General features: G+C 34.2%; 5 protein-coding genes across 17 annotated transcripts; 2 read left to right on the top strand and 3 right to left on the bottom strand.

Moving 5' to 3' along the window:
* Positions 1 to 586: 586 nt before the first annotated feature.
* Positions 587 to 2,871, top strand: LOC108754624 (26S protease regulatory subunit 4). The gene is made up of 5 exons (XM_018497060.1): positions 587 to 685; positions 977 to 1,538; positions 1,720 to 2,106; positions 2,236 to 2,471; positions 2,665 to 2,871. The coding sequence occupies exons 1-5, from the start codon at positions 683 to 685 to the stop codon at positions 2,797 to 2,799; spliced, it is 1,323 nt and encodes a 440-aa protein (XP_018352562.1). The 5' UTR covers positions 587 to 682; the 3' UTR covers positions 2,800 to 2,871.
* An 85-nt stretch (positions 2,872 to 2,956) lies between these two features.
* Positions 2,957 to 3,775, bottom strand: LOC108754650. Of its 2 annotated transcripts, XM_018497119.1 has the most exons (3): positions 3,702 to 3,775; positions 3,441 to 3,619; positions 2,957 to 3,355 (listed from the first exon to the last, which is right to left on the bottom strand). In XM_018497119.1, exons 2-3 carry the CDS (start codon positions 3,558 to 3,560, stop codon positions 2,987 to 2,989), a joined length of 489 nt encoding a protein of 162 aa, XP_018352621.1. In that variant the 5' UTR covers positions 3,561 to 3,619; positions 3,702 to 3,775; the 3' UTR covers positions 2,957 to 2,986. The 2 variants fall into 2 exon arrangements, with proteins under 2 accessions (XP_018352621.1, XP_018352620.1); XM_018497118.1 differs by lacking the exon at positions 3,702 to 3,775 and having other exon boundaries at positions 3,441 to 3,644.
* On the top strand, positions 3,329 to 5,130 carry LOC108754649 (ribosome biogenesis protein TSR3 homolog). 4 transcript variants are annotated; one of them, XM_018497113.1, is made up of 5 exons: positions 3,329 to 3,384; positions 3,953 to 4,129; positions 4,208 to 4,380; positions 4,450 to 4,828; positions 4,943 to 5,130. In XM_018497113.1, the coding sequence occupies exons 1-5, from the start codon at positions 3,375 to 3,377 to the stop codon at positions 5,050 to 5,052; spliced, it is 849 nt and encodes a 282-aa protein (XP_018352615.1). In that variant the 5' UTR covers positions 3,329 to 3,374; the 3' UTR covers positions 5,053 to 5,130. The 4 variants fall into 4 exon arrangements, with proteins under 4 accessions (XP_018352615.1, XP_018352616.1, XP_018352617.1 ...); XM_018497114.1 differs by lacking the exon at positions 3,329 to 3,384 and adding an exon at positions 3,458 to 3,525; XM_018497115.1 differs by lacking the exon at positions 3,329 to 3,384 and adding an exon at positions 3,461 to 3,515.
* Positions 5,131 to 6,338: 1,208 nt separating this feature from the next.
* LOC108754653 (dynein assembly factor 3, axonemal) lies at positions 6,339 to 8,405 on the bottom strand. Its single transcript, XM_018497125.1, has 6 exons — positions 8,085 to 8,405; positions 7,816 to 8,005; positions 7,333 to 7,503; positions 7,021 to 7,200; positions 6,716 to 6,950; positions 6,339 to 6,654 (listed from the first exon to the last, which is right to left on the bottom strand). Exons 1-6 carry the CDS (start codon positions 8,326 to 8,328, stop codon positions 6,355 to 6,357), a joined length of 1,320 nt encoding a protein of 439 aa, XP_018352627.1. The 5' UTR covers positions 8,329 to 8,405; the 3' UTR covers positions 6,339 to 6,354.
* Positions 8,406 to 8,905: 500 nt separating this feature from the next.
* On the bottom strand, positions 8,906 to 14,031 carry LOC108754806 (histone deacetylase complex subunit SAP130-A). 9 transcript variants are annotated; one of them, XM_018497412.1, is made up of 10 exons: positions 13,445 to 14,031; positions 12,977 to 13,292; positions 12,394 to 12,620; positions 11,881 to 12,217; positions 11,384 to 11,593; positions 10,915 to 11,303; positions 10,660 to 10,811; positions 9,643 to 10,107; positions 9,347 to 9,540; positions 8,906 to 9,269 (listed from the first exon to the last, which is right to left on the bottom strand). In XM_018497412.1, the coding sequence occupies exons 2-10, from the start codon at positions 13,283 to 13,285 to the stop codon at positions 9,021 to 9,023; spliced, it is 2,532 nt and encodes an 843-aa protein (XP_018352914.1). In that variant the 5' UTR covers positions 13,286 to 13,292; positions 13,445 to 14,031; the 3' UTR covers positions 8,906 to 9,020. The 9 variants fall into 9 exon arrangements, with proteins under 9 accessions (XP_018352914.1, XP_018352913.1, XP_018352915.1 ...); XM_018497411.1 differs by having other exon boundaries at positions 13,763 to 14,031; XM_018497413.1 differs by having other exon boundaries at positions 10,660 to 10,806; positions 10,913 to 11,303; positions 12,977 to 14,031.
* Positions 14,032 to 14,288: the final 257 nt, after the last annotated feature.

Genomic DNA, 14,288 nt, shown 5'->3' with positions numbered 1-14,288 from the left:
TATATATATGCAAAAGTGCCTGAAAAAAAAAATGAATTGCCTGAAAAATTTTATGAATGTTTCTAAAAAAAATTCTTTACTCGCATCAGACATGTTCGATTATAACTTTGAAAACGGAGAAGAGTATATGTGTACACAACACACACACACACACACCTGTAAGAATAATTCTTTCAATTTCCTGGATTGACTTCCCGATTATTTTTTTGTGTCTATAAATTAAGTACATTTTACATTTTTAATTTCCTGTTCAATTAATAGATCTTATTACGTGCAAAGTACTAGAAAAAAATGTAAATTGCTTCAAAAATTTTATAAACACTTTAATATAAAATTATTCTCTCGCCAGACATCTTCGGTTATGATTCGAAAATGAGAAAGAGTATAATGTGAATATTTCTCGAATTTCTCAAAGTGATCCGGTCATTTCTCGTATATATTGAGTACATTTCATATCGTTAATTCTATTCAATTAATAGATAAGATCTTTTTATACAAATTCTTATTATATTAAAATAAATTTGAAAGACGTTTTCTTTATCCGCAATCGTAAATTTTCGCAGCGGGAGAACAGATGCGATCTCTTCTTATCGACTGTGCACAATCGAATTGCTAGCGAATGACTCCGCCGTTTCGAAGAGCAGCAGGCACAGAGAAGTCAGATTGAGTGTCGTAAGGAAAGATGGTGAGTCTGTCAAAACTATCAATTGATTATTATTTAATGTAAAACGAAGTAACTTTACTATTCAGGAGAATAGCAACATTTGTGTATTGTTGCTAATTTTCTAGAATCTACTCTACTTATCGATCGTTTAGATTTAGGTTAGCCATCCTTCAAATGTTTGCTCTATCTTAAATTTATTTTTCAAGTTTTATCAAAAAGAATTTAACTTTTCTCAAACGATTACGATATTTCTTTTAATGCAACTGTTAATTTATCAGTGAAATTTTTTGATAATAATAAATTGTCACATAGGGTCAGAATCAATCTGGAACTGGTGGCAGTGGAGGAGACAAGAAGGATGACAAGGATAAGAAGAAGAAGTATGAGCCGCCGATTCCTACGAGAGTGGGTAAAAAAAAGAGGCGTACTAAGGGGCCGGATGCAGCTCTGAAATTGCCACAAGTGACTCCTCACACGCGTTGTAGACTGAAATTGTTAAAAATGGAGCGCATAAAGGATTATCTACTGATGGAGGAGGAGTTTATTAGGAATCAGGAGCGCCTGAAGCCGCAGGAGGAAAAGAATGAGGAAGAGAGATCGAAAGTGGACGATCTTCGTGGTACACCAATGTCCGTTGGAACATTGGAAGAAATAATTGATGACAATCATGCGATAGTGTCTACCTCGGTTGGCTCCGAGCATTACGTATCCATCTTGTCATTTGTGGACAAAGATCAATTGGAACCTGGTTGTTCTGTATTGTTAAATCATAAAGTTCACGCTGTTGTTGGCGTTTTAGGAGATGATACAGATCCTATGGTTACAGTGATGAAACTTGAAAAAGCTCCTCAGGAGACCTACACTGATATCGGAGGTATGTTATGAATAAACACACACACACACACACATACACACACACACACACACATCTGTTTTATATTCAAATATTTTGTAATATTTTATATTTATCTATATAAATTCTGATAAATTTATAATGAATTATAAATTAAATTGTTATGTAAACATCAAAGAATATGACTCGTAAATATTTTCAGGTCTTGATACTCAAATTCAGGAGATTAAGGAATCCGTAGAATTACCATTAACTCATCCAGAATATTATGAGGAAATGGGTATTAAACCTCCGAAAGGTGTGATACTTTATGGACCACCTGGCACAGGGAAGACACTGCTTGCCAAGGCTGTGGCTAATCAAACATCGGCTACATTTTTGAGGGTTGTTGGTTCTGAACTTATACAGAAATATTTAGGGGATGGTCCAAAGCTTGTAAGAGAGCTTTTCAGAGTTGCCGAGGAGCATGCTCCTTCTATTGTCTTTATAGATGAAATAGATGCGGTAGGCACGAAAAGATACGACAGCAATAGTGGAGGCGAAAGAGAGATTCAAAGAACTATGTTGGAATTGCTTAATCAATTGGACGGTATGCTAATTTCCCCCAATTCAAAATTCAGACAAAAATCTTTTTATACTAGTAAACTTTATGTTCGATATTAATAAATATATTAGCTATTATAATAATCAGATGTTAAATTTGAAAAATTATTACTAGGTTTTGATAGTAGAGGCGATGTGAAAGTGGTTATGGCTACTAACAGAATAGAGACCTTAGATCCTGCTTTAATTAGACCGGGTCGAATCGATAGGAAAATAGAATTCCCGCTGCCAGATGAGAAGACTAAAAGAAGAATCTTCAATATTCACACAAGCAGAATGACTTTGGCGCCTGACGTGAATCTTGCGGAATTAATTATGGCAAAGGATGATCTTTCTGGTGCGGACATCAAGGTAGGATAATCTTCTGTAAAAATTCAACTCTGCTTATACATGTATTTTGTACTTTCTTGCAGTTCTTTTATTAAGATAAGAGAAAATAGTTGTGGCTCTAAGAATAAATCAATGCCAAACAAAGTTAAAGCAAAATTGTAAATCCTTTTTTTTTTATTGCTTCATTAAAATGGATTAAAAATTTTTATTTTAGGCAATATGTACCGAGGCTGGTTTAATGGCTCTACGTGAACGACGTATGAAGGTTACCAGCGACGATTTTAAGAAATCCAAGGAAAGTGTGTTATATCGGAAGAAGGAAGGTTCTCCCGAGGGATTATATTTATAAAAAAAAAATTCATTATCACTTATCTCTGTATTGAATCGCGAAACTGTTCGAGTGTCTCAATAAAAATTTCTACAGGAGATTAACCCTTACAATTTATATATATATATATATAAAACATTATTTTTAATATATATAATCTAACTAAATTATTCGTTCGGTAAATCTGTAAATTGCTACTTAAATATATCTAAAGAGTTGAATTGATTTCAATGTCCGATTTCTTCAAGATTGGTTCGAGATAGTTATGTAGCTTGTTTATTACTTCTGCAGAGTGTTCTCTCTGCTCGCTCAGGACTTTGGAGAATGGAGCTTTCTCATGTGAATTGGAAGTTTCATTTTGCGATTCCACCTCGCATATCCCGCATGCACCGCGTCTGGCTCTTTTAAGAACAGCTGCCACATCTGTGGGATGTTCTAATGTGAACGTCAAAGCGGCAGCCAGACCCTTGTACCTTCCTAAAGTGAAAGCGGTCTCGAAACCGTCTTTGTAACCAATGTCGAATCCCTCTTGCAGCACAGAGTCTGCTCCGTCTTGTATCCCTTCTCTGTAGCCAGTCTAAAAATATGATTATCAAATGCAGCACGGTAAGTAATTGCAACATAAATATCGCGTCAAAAACTGTCGAAAATCGCTTACGTACTTTAATAGCACCGTCCACAAGGCGTTTCCAGCATTTCGAAGCGACATATAGAGAATCGTCATCTCTAGCCGAATCGTACTCTGCCGTTTGTATTACATCTTCCATTGTATAAGTAGACATTATTCTCCTCGAAACAATTTTGTGATGAAATGTTTCAAGTCAAATCAATAAAAACAGATCTTTATTTCGGTACAAAATGATATCTAATGAATAGGTAATTTTTATTAAAATTTAAGATAAGATGGTTAAAGAAATATTTACCAATAGATACGTTTACGTTATGTATAATTGCAATGGTAATTATAGCGCTTTAAATATTTATAACAATTCGTGTAACTACGCGCAGAATCAATTATACAAAGAAATTAAACAGTCAACAATCAAGTAGTGTTTGCGTATGTTTGACATTCCTGCGGTATTATATACGTATATAACAGCAGATGTTAGGTTAAGTTAAGCTACGATAAGACGTAAACAATGATAAACGTATTTGGAAAAAACGTACATTGAAGGAAGGGTACGGAATAGCGCAAAGTACCTGAAAATGTCGGGACGTAGAAAGAAAGACAAGAATAAACTGCTGCAATGGAGACCTCGTAATGTTCTCTGCAAGGAGCTGAGGTATCACCAGAAGAGGGACAGAACGTCTGACTGGTCTGACAGTTCGGATAAGGAAAACGATGAAACAGGTTAGATTAGGATGAGTTTCGTGTTTTGCAATGTACATATTGTACATTTGGTACAAGAGTACAATGTAATCTTTGCAGAGACGGTAAACGAGTGGCCGTTGCCATTCCCTGTGGCTATGTGGGATTTAGAGCACTGCTCCAAACAGTCCAAACATGGTACTGGCAAAAAGCTAGTAAAACATGGTTTAACAAAATTGCTGCGACTGAGTACACGATTTTCAGGCCTTTGCCTTACTCCAGTGGGCAATGAGGTAAAATAAAGAAACAATAAACAACAACAATCTCGTCGTCTAGATTCTTAGATAAAATGTTTGTCGCAGTGCGTGACTCCATTGGATCGCAAGATTGTAGAGAAGTATGGTTGTGCAGTTGTTGATTGTAGTTGGTCGCGTATCGACGACACTCCCTTCAACAAAGTAAGGACATCCCATCCTCGCATATTACCCTTCTTGGTTTCTGCCAATTCGACAAAACCCTGCGAATTGAGTTGTGCGGAGGCTATTGCAGCTACTTTAATCATAACGGGATTTCCAGACGAAGCTGACCTGATTCTTGGCAAATTTAGTTGGGGACACTTGTTCCTAGAACTAAACAGTGAATTGTTGGAAAAATACGCTCGTTGCGCAAATATTGAAGAAGTAATAGCTGTACAAGAAAAGTTTTTAAAGGATATCCAGCAGGAAAAAATTGACAGACTTGGTAAGAACATCTAATTATTCTATGCTTATCCTATATATGTATATACACACACGCGCGCGCGCACACACACACACACACACATATATACACATATGTGATATTTGTGTTCTTTAGCGATTTCTGACTTTCCACCAAGTGATACAGAATCTGAAGAAGAGGCGGAAGAAAAAGATAAGAGCGTAGTGTCCGAAATAGTTAAGGAACTAGCCAATGCAAAAATATAAAGTACAATACTGCAGCTATTTTACACAATCAAATAATACACTAGAGGTGTACGAATTAAACATTTATATGAAATTGAATTGAATCAAATTTTTAATAATATATTAAAAAATGAATCAAATCAAATCTTTTTTATTAAAAAAAAAAAACTAAATTTGAATTAAATTTTCCTGAATTTACATTAAAAGCCAATTTAAAAAAATTTATTTTCAATAATATTATATATTTTTTTAAGTAAATAAAATCATTTTTAACTTACGAGAGTCGTGTGAAGCAAATAAATGAAGCAAATAAAATAGGCGATAGATTTAAAATCGAACCACTAATGAACCACTCGAGATTTTAAATTTATTATTTCGATTTTTCGAATCGCGGAAAACGAATCGAATTAAATCCATTATTAGCGAATTTGGTCACTTGCACTGACTTGCACTACACTATTAAAAGCTGTTTTATATGAAATTAGCAAAGTTATAAATGTAAAAGTATATAAATATTTTAAATGAGTAACTATCTACTAATGATATTGTCACGTCACTTAACAAAATATATATCATTTCATTGCCAAAGTTAATTATATTATATCACTGCATTGAGATATTTTATATAAAGCAACTTTTAATATGCACTGATGTAGTGTGAGTTCCAATTCACTATAAGATTCGATTTTAAATTATTCGCATACCTCTTGTAATAGAGAACCTCTAAAAAATAAAAGTAAATTTTCTTACAAAATATCAAAATATCAACAAAATAATAAATAATTACATAATTAAAATAATTTTAAAAATATCTATTGTACAATAATCAGTAGTTAAAAACTGCGAATGATTATTTTAAATTAATGAGAATTAAATTAATTAATTTCTTTAAATTGATTATATTAATTTGAAGAAATATAATATGTATTTATTATTTTGCTGAAAAAGATTGTCAGTCAAAATCCTTTGATATTTTGTAACAAAATTTATTTTTATTTTTTACCTATATCCGTTAATTATTTCTATTGGCCCTTTTTGTTACTGTATTATTATTTGGCAAAAAACGAGCTATAAAATAAATTACATTTATTTTTAAAAAAGAATTATTTAAAGAGATTGTCTTTAATATAGTTTGGAAATTGTTAATATTCTTCGACATAATTGTATACTGACATTTTATATTCTGTATAATATTTGTATTTTATCAATTAAATTTTTATTTTAGCTTATAATAATATGAGAGAAACATATATTTACAATATTAATATTAATATTTACATTATTAATATTAATCTATTAAGATATATTTAACTATTCAAGGATTTAATTTTTGCAAAAACGAGCAAAAGTATGTGCATTGGAATCAAAGTCGTAGAGTGAACGGAGTCCATTCGTACGCGCGATCTCTTTCAATTCTTTAGTAAAGTCCTGCAAATCCTCTTTGCGAAGATCTGCCATATGTTTGCGCAATTCCACAATCATCGGTGCATCAGCAGATATCAATGGTACCAAATTTGGTAATTGTTTTGTCATATTATGCGCCACCCAAATCAGATGGAATCTATTTATATATTCGCATTTAGACTTAAGAGACTCCAGCGACGTTATAGGATGAAATATTATCTAAAAAGAAGTGTTGTAAAATTCATTCACATTGGCTATTAAAGCATACAAAAAAACGTACCTTGTGATTTGGTACTTCCATCCAAGAAATCTTTTTATCTTGTTTAGATTTATCTCCAGTACTTATCCACGATTCGTTTTCCATTTCAATATCCGGCATTTCGCTCACTATAATGCCATTTAAAATTGACACATCTCTATGAGCACCGACGTGATCTTCACATAGTGGCTCTTTCGTTCTTATTTCATAAATTGCACGCATTATCTCACGTTCAGCAATGTCAGTTGCCCTACGTCTTTAAGATTTAAGAATTTTTATTTATGGGAAGCAAGCATGTAAATTTTTTTTTGAATATATTTTATTACTTGTCTTCATTTTTTCCAACCGCAGCCCATGTAAAAAACGGACCATTCACAATGTCTCCCAAGTATGCATAATGTATAAAACCAGGTCCAAGTTGAATTATATTATTCAACAGAGTTGGATTGCTTCTAATTGGTTCGCCTTCGAGCCATGTAAAAGCTATTCCATTATTTCTCCAAAATCTAATAATTATAATAACATATTTTGTTTTTTTTCTCATTGATATATTCAGATAATCATTTCAACTAAAGAAGCATATCATCTTGTTCACAATTTTATATGCAGTTTTAACTGCTTACAATGTATAAACATACTTATATTCTTGTATAGTAAGATTAGTGGTACATCTGGGCTTTAAAATCATATGATAATCCCAATCAAAAACACCTTCTCTGTAGTCATATCTCGTTTTTAATAACTTCCTGATTCTACGATCCCAATAATTCACAATGGGAACTCCTTCGCATGTTGCACGTGCCCAAAATCTTATAGAGAAATTATTACAATAATTAATACAGAAATACATAAATGTCTGCGGAAGCATTAAATACCTTTACTTAAAACTAGTGGCGAATTTTTCAAGTCTGTCTCTAGATGCTTTGCATTGTAGAATCTTTCAAATTAATCGAATAAAATAAAGAACGCCGAACGGTCAAAGTTAGATGTTACGAATATATTTAATCAATTTTTTGTTCCATGTTTCAAATTAAGTTTTGCTCGAGCGTCTCAGATACTAAAATCCACCACTGTTAGAAACTATTTTATTTTATTACTATATCTCCTTAACGTCAACTTACTTAAAAATAGATTCCAAATTATCCCTATCCTTGTGCTTAAATTTTTCTAATGATAACCATGGACACTCAACAGTACGGGTCGGAATATCGATCAGTTGTTTGGCGCATTTTGCTAAATATTTAGCCGTAGCAGGTCTCAAAAGAGTGTTCCCTAAAATCTCCAAATAATATCGCGTCGCCTCTTGCAGTCCTTTGGTATATTAATTATGTATATTAGTTTCATTAATTTCTCTAACATAGGCTTGATATTAGTATTCACAAATACATACCCAAATCTTTTTCTAAGCAAAGGCTTAATAAAAGTATCGATCTAGCAACTTGCTCTAAAGTCGGTTCGATAATGTGATACGTTATAGTCCGAGCAGGATGTATGTAAGATGAAGCTAGCGTTTTCACGATATGTCGTGCATCACCAGAACCTACAATCAATACTTCAAGATTGTTTAAAATACAGTCTTCTATTTGTGTTATTTCAGCTTGTAAATCTAGCGGTTGACTATATCCCCACCACATATTGTTTCAAGATTTGAACTTTACGAAATATACACTTTCATAGAATTGTCATATATATACTTAATAATTATCAGGATTGCTATTACCAAGCTTGTTTTAAAAGGTCTGTTATCTCCATGGTAACCTCAGAAACGAAGAGAATGATTCCAGATCAGGTTCAATCATGGTGGAATATACTTCCATCATGGGTTGAATAGAATGTTTTGAAAGCAAAATATTTCCGCAAAAAGTTTTTTTCTTTGCATCGATTATACTTTTGAATTTAAAGGAATAGTTCTATCTCAGTGAAGAAAACTTCCAACAGTTACAAAATAAATATTATCCTGAACATGGTCAATGTTTATTTGAATTGTATTTTGTTCTAATAAATATTTTAATTTTTTGTTCTAAGAACGTTGTATCTAAACAGAGATATGTGCATTAATTAGAGGCAGAAAGTAAATAAATAGAAAGACATTTGGCTAGAGGAGTAAGAATTATTATATTAAAATAAAAATGTTATAGATTTATATAATAAAATTATAAACATATTATTATATATAGTGACATAGTCATGTCTTTTTTAGACTTATAAAACCATTTATTTATTCCTATATATAGAATCTGTGACACAGATAAAAATAGTTCCCTTTTGAACTTTTCTTCAACAAAGTTCGTTATAAAGATTCTACGTATTTATTCAGCACAATTGCTCATTTATCCCTCTTTTTCTGTGCTCGTTTGTTACCACAGCGTTGCAAAAGATCAGTAATAGGACCTTTATGTTGAAATATAGCAACCAGTTGTGTACGTGCTTCGTTCATGCCCTCACTGATTAAATTACTGCGCTGCATATTCCCTTTAATCAATTCGTTTACCCGTTCGAGACCATCGTTATGTTTACTTTTAACGGTTTGCTGTGATTCCAGTAGCGTGAGTGTCGTTTTTAATTTTTCATGAACCTACGAATGTATCATATAAACATGATTCCCTAAATGTAAACAAATTGAAGAAAAATCTAAACAATGTGTCAATATACCTGTTTTTCAAGGGATGAAATATCTTCCATTTGTGTAGTGAGATGATAGATTTTCCATCCATTTAATCTCTGTAATACGTATTTCTGTTGCGCCAGTTCAGCAACTGTTGGTCTTCTTTCCTCACGAGGTCGGACATCGCTAGGTCTTCTATAATGCTGCAATCTAACTGTCCATTTGTTTTTCCAAGAAGAGCCTAAAAACATATGATTAGGAAGAGTATAGTTAACATAGAAAATACGAACGATGTGAAGGATATAAAGGAACAAAATGTTTGTATATATATATATATATATACCTAATAAACTTGGTACAGGCCGTGATCGTGCTATTGTGATTTCTGTTTGTTGAGTAGATGATTTAATATCACTTTGTACATTGGAGAGTTGCCTTTTGTCGGACAACTTCTCTTTTGATTCCTCTTTATTCTCCTTCTTCAATTTTTCCTCAGTGAGAAATTGCATCTCTTCCTCCGTAAATTTAGGTTCAGTTAATTCTACGCCTGTAAGTTGCTGTTTGCGTGGTTTTTTTCTTGGCGACATTTCTATAGTGGGATTAATAGTAATTCTGGATTGTTCAAGTTCCTCGTCGAGGCCTGGCGAAGATGTAGCAGATACAGTTGTAGATCCAGAACTTTGGCATCCACCACCATCCTGATCACCCTTCGGTGAGCATGGCGGACTGGACATTGATCTACTTGATGGCAAAGATGCTAATACGGGAACTAAATTTTTAGCTGCACCTGTAAGAAATTGTGACTCCCCTGTGAAATTGAAATTCTATAATGGATATTCATTAAACAAGTATAAATAATTTATTAGGAAATTTCAGGTCTCATTTTATAATATATAATAGAAGATAGAGAAAATAAAACCACTATAATTAATTATAAATGTGTAGCACATTAAAAAAATATATACAAAAAATTTATCTGCAATATCTAATTTACTTTTATTTTAATATTCTTTTCGGTTTGAACTGTCTTAACAAATTGGGTAGAACGAGAATTTTTTGTCATATGTAAACATAAACTATCACATATAAATATTTTCTTAATACATTAAAGTCAACATTTTCAAGCATGTTTCAACACGCTGCAAAATTAAAGCTTTCAATTTCTATCATTATAAAATATCTATCAAAATAAAATATACTTTGAAAAAAACCGTCACTGTATATCATCAATTTTAGTTGAATGTTCCTTACTTATTATGTATATGTTATTTATATGTGTTTGTATGTTGTTATAGAATAAATGATACTTTTTATATAACGTTCGTTATTGTTTCATTTATATTTACTAACATAATCATACCTTTAACTGGTGAATTGTCATGATCTCTCTTTCTCAGAATGCTCGGTCGGGGAGATGCATTAGGTTTACCATGGGGTTCTTCGTACCCTGGCTCAACAACTAATCTCACTGGCTGCACTGAAGCTTGTCGAAACTGTGAATATGTTCCTGAAAAACAAATTTTTGTTATCGCAGAAGATAATGCAATCATATTTATCACAGGATACAAGAATGTAAAAGATAATTCACTTAGCCTTTTTTAATTGATTTTTACCTGTCTCAAAGGAAAGATACGTAGTAGTATGTGGTGGATGTATATATTGCCCTTGAACCGGCTGAGCAGAACTTGTGACTGTACTGCTGTTGGTGGACGACATGCGTAAATTAGCTTGTGCCGGTTTCACTTGGACGGTTTGTCCAATATTTTGGGACTGTGTAGGAGCAGCCTTGATCGGCGCCGACGCAGCCCTAACCGGTAGAGCGATGGGCAAAGAGTGTAAGGACATTCCTGCGATTTTCGCAACTGTGGTTGGAACTGTTTGCAGTATGCGCATTGCATTTGCAGACTGTGTATTTGCGGTTGTTGTAATTACTTGTGATGTACTGAGGCTCGACAGAGATGTGACGGTTTGAACAACACGCGGTGCACCTTGCTGTGGTTGAACCTGTTAAACAATTGTTACATTTATCATTTTGAAAAAATTTTCAATATATTGTAAATTAGAGTACAACATAATTAGAGTACCTGTTGCGAAGGGATAACGATATGACTAACGGTCGATGGTCCAGCCACCGTATTACCACTAATTGACAATTGTCGTCCTACTGTTGGTTCCACCGAACCGACAGTAACTGAAGCTGTACTGCTTATTCTGTTGACTGTCTCTACAATGGGTGATGCAGCTATACGTTTCGTCGTACCAGTTGTAGTTAGAGGTCTGCTAGACTGAGTAGGCTAAACATTTCAATAAAATTTATAAATTCATAAATTGTATATATATCCCTTCTTGGCATTTATGTGCAATTCAGAAAAGTAGTACACTCAACCGTCACGTATGCCTTCACCGCCGGGTCGAACGCATTGTGTCGATATTCGTGTACCATGACTCAAAACTGTGTTTGACAACTGTAAGTTTTTGAAAGTGCGTAAAAGAGTAAACAAAAAGTTGTACAACATTACACATATATTATATATGATATATGTATATGACATATATTAATTTATTATATCACATAATTTACTTGAATGGTTTGCGTCGACGATCTGATGGGTTGCGAGGTCTGTGACACAGTTACTACTTGCGGCGTTGGCGGTCTGTTTTGTGCAACTGGATGTCTAGTAAGATTAGTTTGCAAGACGGGTGCTATTAACCTGGACGAACTACCAGCAACCATGGTAGCTTGAACAGATCTTGCTTGACTGGCTGGCGTAATTAATCGTGGCTGTTGTCCTGTGTACACAGTGGACGATGGCCTGGAGACTCTGCTGACGGAAGGAGTGGGATGTCTTTGCGGTTGCGCATATAATGCAACAGATGTTTTAGGTTGCCATTGAGGATTAGAGATTGGTGTATTACTACTGAAAAAATCGACATGTGATGTGGTATAACTAGTTTGTTCTATTAAAACAATTCTGTGTATATATTTCTAAAATTATAAATAATTATTTTAATTTCTCCCTTTTAATTACATATATTATGTTTCATCTTTTTTTACTATATTACTTCAGAAACTGTGTTATTAGGTTGTATGTACCCTGGTCGAGTAGCAGGCACAATTTGTCCTACATTTGTCCTGACGATAGGAGTGGCAACTGTTGATCTAGGTGCAGAGATATTAGCAACTGCAGCAGGTCCACGCGGTACATGGTACGTAGGTATAGTTACTTGATGTGATAATTGTGTTTGAGATGGAATTTGCCTTTCCACAGTACTTAACATTCCTGGTGATATTATTTTTACTGTAGATCCTATAGAACATAACTAGAAGCGTTGAATTTGATATTAATAAATCTATCACAAATTGTACATATGCATTAAAGCACTTGACAAGTTCATTTTCCATTATTAAAATATCCTACATTATATAATATACTTTTTGATACATTTAATACTAAGTGTTGAAATAAAACTTTATTTACTTTATTATAAAACAAAAAATTGTATAAAATTTTATTTTGCAGTAAAACATAGTAAAATATTTCATTATATAAAATAAAATATAATTACTATGTGCGTGCGTGCGTGTGTGTATGTACACGCACGCATTTGCAACAGTCCTGTAAGCAACGTAACATATTAATACTATAACATTAGCTTTAGCACAATGCTAGAATTACCGTTGTTGTTATTTTACTCGTTTCTGTAGATGGGGTAGCACCAGAAGGTACCACAGGTTTCATTAAAGATAATTTTGGATTCATGTCCAGAGATACCGATTTGCCTACTAGACCGCTGGGTGTCATGGATCCAACAATAGTCTGAGTCGGTTGAATGTTTGGTACATTACTCTGTACCATACTCTGTACATTCTGGACACTCTGTACATTCTGTTGCATTGTAGTTAAGTTTTGTGCCACGGTCTGTACAGTCGTTTCCGGTAGACGTTTGTCACCACCGCTACTGACAGTGCTTATTGTAGTGTTCATGGTTGCACTATTAAAACGAAACAGATGAGTTAATTACATATAGGCCGCATATAGAGACATAAAGATCAGAGTAGATCAGGATGATGATCCACAATAGCCAAGGGATTATCCACAAGGGTACTATAGTGAGGGGTGAGGCGGGTTTACACGGGAGTTGACCTGCAAGCTGCTCTCGACACATTGCGCTCAAAGCAGGATGAGCCATCTGCATGACGACAGTCCGGGTTGTTGTTTTATGTCAGAATAGAGAGTATCGCTTCAAGCCTCAAACAAACTTTGGAGGTTACGGCGACCCGTCGACACGTACGCGGGAGAAGATCCGAACGAGGAGGCGCCGCATCGTCGACCTTGAAGGGACTTCCAGGGACTAGCCAAGCATCAAATACTGGACCATTATCCGCCTATTTGTGGATCGTGTTTCGAGCGGTCCACAGTAGTCAACTGCCCGCGTAGCGTCGCCGTCAAAAAGGCGCGTACCTGCGTAGAATTCTTGGCCCAGGAAGATGATGCCGAATCACTCGTAGGCCCACGTAAAACACTTCTCGTGCATTCGGAGTTGATCGACACTTGTATCGGGGAACAACACATACCAGTGTCTATAAAACGTTCCTCGCATCGTTACCGACGTTTACGGCGCGCACTCGAACAATGTAAGCACAATGCAGGGCAGGAATGCGGTTTTTAATATGAATAAATGTTCCATTTATTGCGTGGCGTCCGTATAGGAATTTTCTTCTCGACGCTGAATACAACTGGCCGACCAATCTAATCCAATTATTAAGGGGCAGTCACAATATAAGGAATAGAATTAGCAAACAAATTAAAAAACAAATAAAGATTTCAACCTATCACATAACCGTGTATTTCAGTGTATCCGATTTCTGATAGGTTGAAATATTACTTATTCCTTCTATTGTGGCTGCAGCCTTAAGGGTCGACAGAAAAGACTTCTGATCAAAGACAAATTTCTTCATGTTGAAATTACAGCTAAAATAGATGAATC

This window comes from Trachymyrmex septentrionalis, unplaced genomic scaffold (assembly GCF_001594115.1).
Source record: "Trachymyrmex septentrionalis isolate Tsep2-gDNA-1 unplaced genomic scaffold, Tsep1.0 scaffold80, whole genome shotgun sequence".
Classification (NCBI taxonomy): domain Eukaryota; kingdom Metazoa; phylum Arthropoda; class Insecta; order Hymenoptera; family Formicidae; genus Trachymyrmex; species Trachymyrmex septentrionalis.
This window is presented reverse-complemented; position numbering and strand designations above follow the sequence as displayed.